General features: G+C 40.4%; 1 protein-coding gene across 1 annotated transcript; it reads right to left on the bottom strand.

Annotated features, from left to right (window-relative positions):
* Window positions 1-7,033: 7,033 nt before the first annotated feature.
* rexo4 (REX4 homolog, 3'-5' exonuclease) lies at window positions 7,034-12,931 on the bottom strand. The gene is made up of 8 exons (XM_074663289.1): window positions 12,423-12,931; window positions 11,988-12,331; window positions 11,757-11,903; window positions 11,082-11,275; window positions 10,912-11,000; window positions 10,746-10,820; window positions 10,569-10,643; window positions 7,034-8,111 (listed from the first exon to the last, which is right to left on the bottom strand). The coding sequence occupies exons 1-8, from the start codon at window positions 12,660-12,662 to the stop codon at window positions 7,953-7,955; spliced, it is 1,323 nt and encodes a 440-aa protein (XP_074519390.1). The 5' UTR covers window positions 12,663-12,931; the 3' UTR covers window positions 7,034-7,952.
* Between the last annotated feature and the right edge of the window lie 3 nt (window positions 12,932-12,934).

Here is a 12,934-nt window from a genome sequence, read left to right as displayed (position 1 = left end):
GGGATTTAAAAACTTCACGGTAAATGCAGTACAAGCTGTGAACCACTGAGAGGAAGACAGAGAAGCTCCAACGTGAACAAAACACCATTCATTCAACAGTGAAGTGAAGGGCTCAGTTTGAAGCTCAAGCGTAGTTCACTCCGGAGCATCAACCTCAGATCATGAAGTTAGTCCAACAAATCAATGAACAAACATGATGGGGCGGCTTTAATGTGGCCAGCTGAACTCTAGGTTGCACAACACTGGTCACTTCCTCCTGTGCTGCTCTTCAAAAACATCAACAACATTATTCTGAGAACACAGGATGTTTTGGTTGAAATGAGACAGAATTCATGAATCCATCTGTTTCACAAAGTCGTTCTGAAGTGTTGTTCAGGTCCATGTGGTCTTTGGCTGAAGAGCTGGAATCTGAACAGCGTGGAGTTCAGTCAAATGTCAGAGCTTTAGACGCTCCAGAGGAAATACGTGGGATGGATTGTTTGTTAAAATTCTCACGGAATAAAAGATTATTTTTCATAAAATTTAAGCCTTGTGAGAAAAAAATGGTAAAGCAGCTTTTAAACCAGGGCTCTGCAACCTGCGGCTCTTTGACTCATTTGCAATGGCTCCTTGTAGATTTAATAGTTATTATTGAAAAAAAAAACATTTTTTTTTAATCTGATTCATTACAAAAAATTGTAATTTTTGCACATTTTCAAAAGAGTTTAACATTTCTGGAAATGTTAACAAATCCAAAGTTTTTGCAAATTTCTGTAAATTTGTAAACATTAAGTTTTTTAAAACTCTTGCAAATTTTGGTATATAACATTTCTTTCAAAAATTCCATTTTTTTTTATTTTAATTTTTTTCAAATTTTGCAAATTCTTTTCATTTAATTTTGAAGTTTCAAAAAGAAAGGACACAACATGTACAGTTTTATAAATTGAAAAAAAAAAACCTTATTGTTCCTGAGATTTTAACTATGTAAAAAATTTGATAATGAAAACAATATTGATTTTAACAAAATATTTTGATATTTTAAATATCTTAAAAAATAAAAAAAAAATGTGAATTTCAGTTTTATTTTCAAAATTTTGCAAATTCTTTACATTCTTTAAAGACACTACATGTAATTTTTTTTAAATTGAAAAAAACCTTATTGTTCTTTAGATTTTAACCATGTATAGAATTTTAACAATCATAATAATTTAAGTAATAATAAAATATTGTGATATCTTAAATAATTTAAAAAATTGCAGGTGTTTAGAATTTCAAAATTTTTTTTTGAAATTTTGCAAGTTCTTAGAAAAATTATTTTTTTATTTGTTTCTTTGGTTTTTTTTGCAAGTTTATCTAGGTTTAAAAATAGCAAAGACACTTCATGAACAATTTTATAAATTAAAAAAAAACCCTTATTGTTTTCTGGATTTTAATTATGTATACAATTTTAGTCATAATAATAATAACAATAATAAAGAAAGAAAGAAAGAAAGAAAGAAAGAAAGAAAGAAAGAAAGAAAGAAAGAAATTAATAGATTGATAAATAATTACTGAAAAGCGCCCTAAACAATTTGTCATTTTAATTGTAAAAACAGCGTAATTTTTTTGGTTCAGAATCCACTTTAAATTTAGGTGAGCTGAGGAAACCACAGGGTTCTTCCGTCCTAAAAGTCTCACAGCAAAGTCAAAGTCAAACAGTGAACTTGAATTGAGCGCTGAGGACTTGAGGCTCAACTTGAAATCAACTGTCCAGCTGACCAATCAGAGGACACTGAGCAATAAGTCAATGTGTAACTGGTGTTAGGAGAAAAGTCAATAGATCCCAGGAGGATTTGACCTCTGGGGAATGTGATATAACCTTCCAGAAACTGCTGGAAATCAATGTCATTGTTGATTTATTTCTCCAGTATTACGATGGAACGACCGGGCAAAAAGACCCGTCAATGACAAGACAAGCAGCAAGCTCTGCTCTAAAAAAAAGAGCTGTAAATTCATCTGGTAATAACTGTGTCCCACTTCAATATACAGTCACGCTCTGCAGTAAACCAGAGTGACTTCAGCCTCACCAGACCAGCAGGAAGTCGTCTGCAGAAAGAGCTTACACTGCTTCTTCATCAACCCTCCATAAATACTGAATGTCTGACTTAGTATGTTCTGAGTGGAGCGTTAGCCCAAACAGACGCAGCCATGCTCAGGCCGTTGGCGGCGGCGGCGTGCAGCTCATGCATAAGGAAGCAGAGACTGAGGGGATGCTGGGTCGTCACGAGAAGACAAAAGGAGATCTGAGATGATGGACGCAGCACATCTCAGAGCTACATGTGCTGCATGTCTGCCTCTGTCTGTCTGCTTGCTCTATGGGGGCTGGACACAGAAAGGATCACCGGCCTTGAGGATGCAAACACTGCGACTGACAATGAGGAAGTGCTGGGTCGATAATCTGTATTGATGTTGTCCATCACTCCTCAAAAAGAAGCCTCCGCTGACTTGAAGCGGTGAAAAATGTCCGTTCACAGATGAAACTGAGTGATCTGCAGCTGTGTAGCATGTTTACGTTCAGCGGAGGAAGGATGCTCAGGGATGGGTTTTGGTTTAGTAACTGAAACACACAAATCAAAGTTTGCAGAGAGGATGTCAACACTCACGTTATTTCCAGCACTGCAGCTCTGCAGAGAGCACAGAGCTGTGTGTCTGCTTCGCTGTGGTTCAGGGACTATTTTCTGCAAGTCACTGCTGTACAGTAAGGAGCAGAGTCTGACTCTTGAATTCATAGACAAAACATATGTTATTGTGTAAATTCATTGTGCAAGATTTCCAGGAAAGGGATCGACAGCTTTTTACGATCAGAATGTCAGAGTTATTTGTCTTGGACGGGTTTGAAGCTCTGGCATCGACTGAACTGAATGTTCTTCCAGATTCGGGCTGATATCTCAGCCAATGATTACACAAACCTGAAAAAAAAACCTTCCCAGAAACACTTCAGGAGGGATTTGTGAAATAAGAGGAGGATACGTTTCCTGGATTCCTGAAAGTTATCGGGATTATGTGGAAAAATGTTTTCGTGGAGCAGCTCAGGAAGTAACGGGAAGCGTTGGCCAAGCTCAGAGTTCAGCTCACAGAGACTGAAATGAATGATCCACGCTCATGGGTCATTATTCTACAGAAACTGTTTTTCAGCAGAGAAAAACACAGATCCCTCTTCTCTCTACTGAACTCCATCAGCCGGCATGGTGTTGACAGAGAGACTTAGACGTCCAGTAAATCAATCTGGTCCTGGTTGACCCTGCTTGACTAGAGAGCTATATATATATATATATATATATATATATATATATATATATATATATATATATATATATATATATATATATATATATATGGGGAAAATAAGTATTGAACGCGTCAACTTTTTTCTCATCTCATTTATTTCCAAAGCTGTGACTCAAACAAAATTTCTACCAGACATTGGTATTAACTCAAATAATCCACACATGAAAAGAAATCACAACGTTCAGGTCCATAAATAATGATTATGGTGAATTAAGTACGATAACACAGGAAAAAAGTATTGACCATACCATGGAAAGGCTGTATACTTTGGCAAGGAAATGCACCATACCACCTTAAATCTGTCAGTAATTATTACTTAAACTTCCAATTAGTGCAAACCAACATCAGCTGGGCTAGAGCAAATTGATGCTCCTATAAAAAAGTCGTTTTTTTACCAAGCAGTTAAATACCACACACCTCATGATGGGTAAAGGCAAAGAGCTCTCTGAAGACATTCACAACCTGATTGTTGCTCAGCATCAGAATGGAACTGGTTACAGACTTATATCAAAGCACCTGAATATTCCAGTCAGCACGGTTGGGGCCATTATTCACAAGTGGAAGAAGCACCACCTTACCATCAACAGGCCACGCACAGGAGCTCCTTGAAGATTTCTGACCAGGGAGTCAGAAAGATAGTCAGAAGAGTACTCAACCAGCCAAGGACCACCCTGAAAGTTCTCCAGAAAGACTTGGAGGCAGCAGGTACAATTGTTACAGAGAAAACAACAGGCAATGCACTCCACCGCCATGGCCTCTATGAACGCTCAGCCCACAAGACTCCATTCCTCAAAAAAAGGCATGTTGAAGCTGGTTTAAAGTTTGCTAAACAGCATCTTGACAAGCCTGTAGAATGCAGCAGGTATAATTGTTACAGAGAAAACAATAGGCTATATATATACATATATATATATATATATATATATATATAAAAACGTGACTGAAGTGGACGACTCATGGCCTGTAACAGCAAGATTCAGTGTCTGTTTTGTACAATATTTACAATATAATCCTGTTGAAGTTCTCTTTATGACTCTTTATTCTGTTTGCAGTGACACACACAGACACACTTGGCCCTGAACACGAACAGCTCATCCATTTCTACTCCACAAAAGCTTTTTAGCTTCAACAAACTGACGGCGACAACATCGAGTTCAGATCAGTTCTCTGTCTCCATGTGAACCAGTAATGAGTTGGGCGTTTAGCGAGTCCTCCCTCCCTAAAAGACTGCTTTTAGCTTTCATTATTCATCAGTTAGAGGCCCCTGGTCTGGATGAGTTGTTGCTCCAAGTTAAGATCCAGAAAACACAGATTACAACACAAGGTAAAGATGCATAAAGTTTTTCTATCCAGCCTTATTCAGGGTTCCTACAGCCACAGGTAAGTCAAATTCAAGACTTTTGAAGAGTTTTTATTACCACTTGTAATTAAATTTAAATCCAACTTCACCATAAACACTAGGGGTGGGAGAACAAATCTAAAATCAATATATCAAGAATTTTTGTTTGACAATATCAAAATCAGGATTCTGTGTGTTGTGTAAATTCTTAATTTCATTATTTGTTTGTAAACTGGATTTGGAAAAATGTTACCACTTTTCTCCAGCAGAGGGGGAAATGTTTCTCTCTGACTCATGTGCTGTGCATTTTATGGGAAAATATAGCTCCCATAAAATGCAATGTAAATATCAAGGAATCACAATTTAAATTAAATCGGCACCCCAAAAATCGTAAGTATCATCCCAGCCCTAATAAACACAAATGGAAAAAATTGCGTCAGGTTGGGGATTAATTAACAAGAGTCCCAGCTGCAACCACATCAATGTTCATTGGTTCCACTATCGTGATTGTGTGACATTACCATGAGGGTCACTCTGTAAGTTACTTGAAAAAAAAATTGGTAGCCTTTATTTAGAGATTTAGGACCAGTGTTGGGGAAGTTACTTTAAAAAAAGTAGTGTTTGCTCGTTACATATTACTTTTTGAAAAAGTAGTTCCTTATAGGGATGGGTACCTTTCACATTTGAAACGACGTGGTACCAATGCCTGGTACCTATTAATCGGTACTGGTACTCAACGGTACCAATTTTCAGAACATTTTTGTGTTAATGTGATAAAAGAATATCAATTTGTTTCAGAATAAAATATATATTTTTTCCATATAACATATTTATTCTTCAATTCATAACCTTGCAATGCTGGGTTCATGTCCAGCCTGGAAAATCTCCTACTCTTTCATTACCTCACTGTCACAAGGATGCATTTAGGTACCTTAACATGGTACCTTTTGATTTTACATGAATCGGTACCCGGTACTTTTGACAGAATTTGGTCGGTACCTGTAAAGTATCTAATTCGATACACATCCCTAGTCCTTTACTTTACTTAAGCCGTGTTTCCACCAAGCAGACTGGTTCAGTTCGTCTGGGTATGGCACACATTTTGTGGCGTTTCCACTGACTTATCCCGAGACAGATCCACAAATAACCGAGACGCGCCGTCCCACTTTTTGGGACCCTTTCGTATGGGTACCAGACTGAACCGATCCACTCTCAGAAGTTGAAGTGACAACACGGCAGACCGTTGATTGGTCCAAATCGTCACTTACCCCGACAGCAGCTTGATTGTTCTTTGTATCAAAGAGCTACATGCCAATCACAGAGAGGACGAAATGCTACAAGTCTTCCATCTCTGCTCTTTGTTTACTGTGTCACGTTTTTCTTCTTCGTTGGATTTATTAGTGGGGTAAACTGTGTAGCGCTGCCACGGCGTCACGTTATTGTCTAACAGCTGCGGCTTTCAGCATCTGGCTTACACGTCTTCTACCACAAGAGGGCACAGTTTGCTGTGAAAACGCAAACAGGATCAGGCTTAACTGTACCAAAGCGTGCCAAACCGTACTGAAGTTACCCTCAATGGAAAGAAACTTTTTACGTTACTTGTTACTTTAAAGGAGCTCGACTTCGGGCAAACCCCCGTCTAATTTCCTAAATGTGTATAGGATTACATAAAGTTCTTCTATGGAGCACATTTTTTAAGACTTTTAAAGATTAATTTGAAGACATTTTAAGGCCGCCTAAGGTCTTGCTTTTAGATTTGTTGATGATTGATATATATATGATTGGTGCACCTGTTGTTTTCCACTCGTCCACAGATGAAGTGTTCAGTTATCAGTGAACTCGAGTTCATCGCTCTGAGAGAAGCTCCCAGGAAAAACAGCAGGTGTTTGACGGGAAATGAAATCTTAAGCAGAAATCTTGTGTCATTCAGAAAACAAGCCAACAGCAGAGTTCAAAGTCACGCCACTGCGTCCTGAGCCGTTTCATTTGCCAGAGGCCTTCGCAACATCTGCTCGAGCTCTACGCCGAGACTAATTTAGTGCTCTGAGGCTGAGACCAAGGGCAGCGGATACATTCCTGCAATGTACGACACACAGGGCATCTGCTTCTCAGCAGCAAATCACAGTGACACACGGCAGGCTCACACACACAGGGGAGTCTAAATCACTGACTTCAGCACCACGGCTGAAACAAAACAACACAAACACCAACAGTGAGCTTCTGTAGACAGAAACAGTCAGATACAGCTTGTGTAGAGCAACGGCAGGATGCTCGTTTTAAAAAGTGTAATCAAACAGCTCCACAGGATTTTCTTTTACCAATACGTTTTTTTCGAGGCAGAAAGTGTGAAAAAGATGATTTCTCTGCAGCGTTTGTTGAAGATCGTCCAGTTTCTGAAGGAACGGAAGAGAAATTCTCACCAAAGTGACATTTTTCTCACTGTAGCCTCGAATTAAAAACACCTTTGGTTTAAAAACTCAGCTCCAGCATTGCTCTGGAAACCCACTCCTCCACTACTCAAAGTATTCAGATCTAACAGAAACATCCTGCAACTTTTATCAACAATAACTGCAACAAAATCATCTCTGTGTTTTATTCATTCTTTTTAAAAACATACGTTTAAGGCAACCAGGAAACATTCGTTACACACCGAGCTGTGAGAAACCAAACATCTGAGCGAACAGCTGATTTAACTTTGGATCCACAGGGACAGGAACGACACAGGCGAGTGCAGGTGGGCGGCGATCCTGAGATTTGAGGAGCTCTCCCTGTAGGAAATCAGATAGCGGATGATTTGAACATCTGCCTCTGACTGTTGGGGATAAAATGTTTGGGAATGACGACTGGAGACGTTCACCGAGGAAAACATCTGACAGGATCTGTGTGCGCTCCCACGATTTTCTTTCAGTGTGAGTCACAGCCTGAGCTTCTCAGGAAAAACACATCTGGGCTTGTGTTACTCTTTGTCAGACTCACGAGGATTATGAATGTGAATGGACGATCGGACACAGTGTTAGAGATGTGAACAGAGGCTGGCAGCTGAGATATGACGCTTTGAGTTCAACATAATCTGTGTTAAAGATGGACGACATGACTGCTCCTGAAAAGTGAGGCCAAAGTGAAAGCAAAACATCCTCACCGGCAGCAGTCGAGCAGTTAGTCGAGCTGGACGAGTGAAATGTACTTAAACCAATCCGCCAGTTCGACCCCGAGTCTGGTTTGAGGGTGGAGTTTAATTCTCCCAGAATGCCAAGTCTGTCTGTGTTTATGGAAAACAAACACTCATAATCAGTCATCGCCGTCCCGCTCAAAAAGTTTTGTGTTTCTTCCCCTTATTCCTCGGAAACTTGGGCTTTCTCTCGCTCTTCTTCTCCGAGTCTTTGTTTTTCTGACTGGATTTTATTTCAGCCTCCCAGTGTTTCTTCACCAGCGTGTAGAGCCTCATGGTGGCCTGTGCGTCCTGGACCTAACAGACAAAATGAAAAAAAGATATGATTGGTTTAAAGAGCAGCTACATCACACTTTGGGTGTAGCATATCATCCCGTCTATGGTGGGTCGCCAGTGATTTTTTATGGGTCACCAAATTAGTTTTAACCAGAAGAAGTCTCCCCTTGTTGATTTGTTTACTGATAATTGGCTCCTCACACTGTCAGAGCTGGTTATGTTTTCATCATAAAGGGTCATCGCCACAATATTTACTGTAACTGGGAACATGTAACTGTTTCTTAAAAGTCTGAAGCCATGAGCTGGCGCTACTCAAACAACCAAAACCAAACCACCGTATGTTTCCTACTGTTTTACAGCACTCAGAGGAAAACGCTGTCGCTGTGTCACCATCACACATATGAAAGAGCTGAGCCATTGATTACTTTGATCGTTAGTTCCCAAAAGAAAGATTTGGGCTGTATTTAGACCAGAAAAGTACTTTGGTCCACTTGTTTGGTCCGGACCAAAAGCGGACTTTATTTTTTTCGTTTGGTGGGGTTCATATTCAGATTGTACTTTTTGCAAGTGGACTATATTCAGTAAACACATCCACGTGTGTGACAATCAGTGCTCTCATTGGACAGCACTGACAAAGGGCGGCACACAGAGTACAGACCAGGAAATGGAGGGCAGCTCCTTCAAAGAAGGCTTAACAACACAGTTTACAATTTTGGAACAGCGAAGACGAATGCGCGCAGCAAGGAGACGCTATGCTCTGCGTGTCCTGACCCACAACATGCTAACAACAGCGTGGCTAAACAGAAGATATTTGAAAGCGGACCGAGACCACCTCAAAAAGTGGGTCTCGGTCCGGTTGTTTGGTCTGCACCAGGGTTCGTTTGTGTCTATTCACACTTGCATGAAAAGTCCACACCAGCGTGGGAAACAAACCCTGGTCCGTTTAAAGTGGACCAAACAGTCCAGGTCTGAATACGCCCTTAAAGTCAGATTCAAAACCCCTTTGGGTTTGAAAGTCCAAAGTCACTGCTGAATCAGGAAGCCGCTGTGCAGTAACGTCACGCTGAAAAAGAGGCATGGACAGATGCTGTTACCTTTATTCTGGATGAACATTGCACCTTAATATCTGGTCCTGAATATCACATGACTGGGATACAATTCTGAAAAGCAAGCAGGCTAACCTGTCACTGTAAAAATGTGAGTATTTTCAGAGTGTTAGCCTAACAAAGCTGTCAGGTATTTGTCAAATATGTTAGGCCTGTTAGCTGGTACAAAAGATGTAAGATGATGCAGAAACACCATGTTCCCCCAAAAAAGTGGGTCAACTGGAAAAAAGTTTGGGTGTACGATAATACCAGTTTAATTTTTTTGACTATATAAGTTTGTCATTCCTCATTCATTTTTTTAATCCGGTGGCTGATATGAAACCCATTCTGGAACCCACAAAACTGTGTTGATTTAACTCTGATAGTACTCTGCACAGATTTTCTCCCTGTCTGCCCTATGGAAGCCCTAGATGGTCATTTAAAATCAGTAATATAAAACCAAACAGAAAATTAATTTAACTGCATTACATAACTGTAAAAGGAAGCACAATCTCAATTCTGTCCAGTTTAATTGCAGTTACATAGAAATTTTTGAAAACTTTATGAACTGTGGAAAACTTTAGCTATTTATTATTAAGTTTTTATTTATCTTTGTAAAATGTGCTGCTAAGCGTGGAAGCTGTTTAATGAACATATGCTCGAAGGCATTTGATTGCAGTTAAGTGTTGGAATTTGTATTGTTCAAAATTTTTTTACGACAGTATTTTCACTTTGAATGCAAATGAATATCGGCCTCCTTGCCAACTAATAATCAGTATTGCTATCGGCCCCAAAAAATCCATATCGGTCTATCTCTACTCTGCAGTTTACAAAACAACAATGGCCAAGAGCGAAAGTAGCACAGCAGCATCAACTTTGTCCCCACATGAGGATTTATAGCCTAAAGGAGGAGCTACCTCAGTGATGTGGAGGTGGTTTGGCTGAACTAAAATCAGACACGCAGCAAAACACATGAAATGCAAAATGTGCAGGAGAACTGTTACCAAGAAGGGTGGCAACACCACAAACAGGTTCCTTAACCTAAAGCTGAAACACACGGCCGAATACAACCAGGCTTTGAGGACACGTGAGGAGGACGTGAAAGCTACGTTAGTGGAGTTTTTGTCTCTATGACAAACGTGTGGTTGAGCCAAACGTCCAAACCCTGATATCAGCATTCTGCTGCTCAGCGCAGTTCCACAGATTTTGGCCAATGTTCCTGCAGGAATCCCACCCATTACAACAAACTTTCATGGTAATTAATTTTTTCCCTCATATTGTCATAAATATCAATAAATTTCCTTAAAATATCGTGATATAATTTTGAGGCCATATTGCCCACTCCAACATCCCACTCTGAAAAAACTGTGTAAGATTTGTGTTTGTGACTTACAGACGAATGCTCCCCCTGTTGGACTTTAACGTTGAGTATTTCTCTGCACAGCACCTTAAGGGACGGTCGATTGCTCTGAAAACATGGAGGAAATAATCACTTAACACACATTAATTCAGACACTTGGTTAATGAACATATGTGGGGTCCATACATGTATCAATTCAAGCAGATTTACCTTTACAGTCTTCCTAAAAGGTTTGTACTTCTGAGTGTCCCGGATTTTCTTTTTAGGATGATCCAAGAGCAAAATCTGGAACAGGCATTAAAGATTAAGTAACAAGTGTGAATATTCATTTTGAAAAATTCATGAAGTTCCTTCCAGGTTGTGACATCCACGTTACCTTTAAGTCGTTGTGGATGGCGTGTCCGACCACGAGTCTGCCCTTCAGGATCTCTGCAACCTCCCTCTGCACTGTCTGCACGTCCTCTCCTGCAATGAGGTCAAATTATGGTAAACTGCACATACAACACACTACAGTTCTTTACTCATCACAACACACGTGTGACTCACCGTTTCGGATGTCGCCTGGTCTGATGCCGCTGACAGCTGTCCTGTAGTCTGTCACCTTCTCCGTGGGTTTCACAAATTTGTCATAGATGCATTTCCCGAACTGATTCACCAGGGACACGCGCGCCAAGATGCTGTCCTCTCCGTCAGGACCGACTCCCACCATCTCACAATCAATGGCCACGGCTCTGGTGAGGCTGATGGTTGGTGAGTGGCAGAAAGGGTGATTAAAAAAACTGTTGACCACCATGTTGAACTGCCAGAGGAGCTGAGGGTAGGGGAGCGCTGGCGCCTACGTTTTCATTGAGGTCTTTCACTCTGTGGTGTGTTGTTACTTCCTTTCTTATTGCATGCAATCTGTATTTACAGGCTGCACACTACACAATCATGTAAATAAGATCCTCGTATCATGGAGGTAGAGGTCATTGTATGCTGCAGTGACCTCCCGGGTCTGTTTTTAAGATTTAGAAGAGCTGATTTTTAGATTTCATTAACTCCAGAAAGAGTCAGGTCAGCTGACTGATGTTGCAGAATCATTTTGAAAACCCTCGTCTGCATCATAGTTTCTTTGATTGAATCCTTTTTGATTGTAATACCGATGTGTCATTTTATTTTAATCCATAAGAGCTCACTTGAAGCAGATTTATGGAGTAGATGCTATCTTTAAAAATCACTCACCCCTCAAAGGCTTTCTCTTTGACCAGAGCGCTCTCCGTGTCGTTGCTCTTGTGAATTCCTTGTTTCTTCCTCATGATCTCCGCTGCCTCTGCTCCCACTGTTGCCTCAATGTCGTCTGGATCCACATCATCAAACCAGAGGTCGTCCCTACATCAACAAATGCAGCATAAAGTCAGCATCCACATTCTTTTGTGTCCCAAATATAAACAATAAATCAAACCACAAACTCACTCTGTTGGTTTGGTCTCTTCAACCACAGCCACATCTTTCTTCTTTTTCTTCTTTGCTGCCACCTCGCCGTTTAACTTTTCACTGTCTGTTTTCCTTTTAGGAGCAGCAGACGGTCTTTTCTCGGAGACAGCAGGAGCTTTAGAGGTCACAGCTGAGTCCTTGGACACAACACTTTCAGGAATAGTTTTGTGCTTTCCTTTTTTCCCTTTGTCTTTCATTGTCGGGTGGACACTGTTCTTGTGTGTGTTTTTCAAGGGATTGCCTTTAACATCCTTTTTTGGCACAGTGCCGTTCTGATTGGGCGCCACAGGCTGCTTCTTCTCTGGCTGGGAAACCTTCAGAATCTGAAAATCAAGCACAGAGGTAAAACATATTGTGTTGGGTGAAGTCAAATCCAAATGTTAACTCAATGACATAAAATTGTTGATGACAAACCTCTTGCAAAGCCTTCCAGTTAGCAGAGAACTGTTGTGCATCTTGAGGGGGTAAAATAAGTTGAGGTTTAGCTTTTTCTTCTTTCTTTGGTGGGGGCTTTTTCTTCCTGAACTTCTGCTTCATCCAGTTTTTCCTTTTCATTTTCGCTGTGTCGCTCTTCTCTGTGGACGTGGGTTGTTTCGTTTTAGCTGGAGGGTTTGTTTTATTTTCCTTTATCTTTGACATTTTGACCACTGTCATAAAACAGTTTTATTAAATGATAGCGTGTGAAGTCTAGGAACCGTCCTTAGCCACGCTGGTTTCTTGGAACTCCGTCACTGAGCTGCAAGAAAACGTCACAAACGTAACGGTTGATTCTGTCTCACTAATGAGACGCTTTTCCAGGGCAGTTTAACTAGTAGAGCGTCGAAACTATCCGGTATCTTCTTTATTTCTGAAAAATGTGCCACAGTTTTCAGCCAGGTGCTCCAAAGCCATGCTGAAATTTGTATTTCCGAGATGTGCGTCAGCCA

This window comes from Halichoeres trimaculatus, unplaced genomic scaffold (assembly GCF_033239565.1).
Source record: "Halichoeres trimaculatus isolate MK-OKI-2021-1 unplaced genomic scaffold, fHalTri1.1 fHalTri1_scaffold_23, whole genome shotgun sequence".
NCBI lineage: Eukaryota > Metazoa > Chordata > Actinopteri > Labriformes > Labridae > Halichoeres > Halichoeres trimaculatus.
Note: the sequence above shows the minus strand (reverse complement) of the source record. Positions and strands in the feature narration are given on the sequence as shown.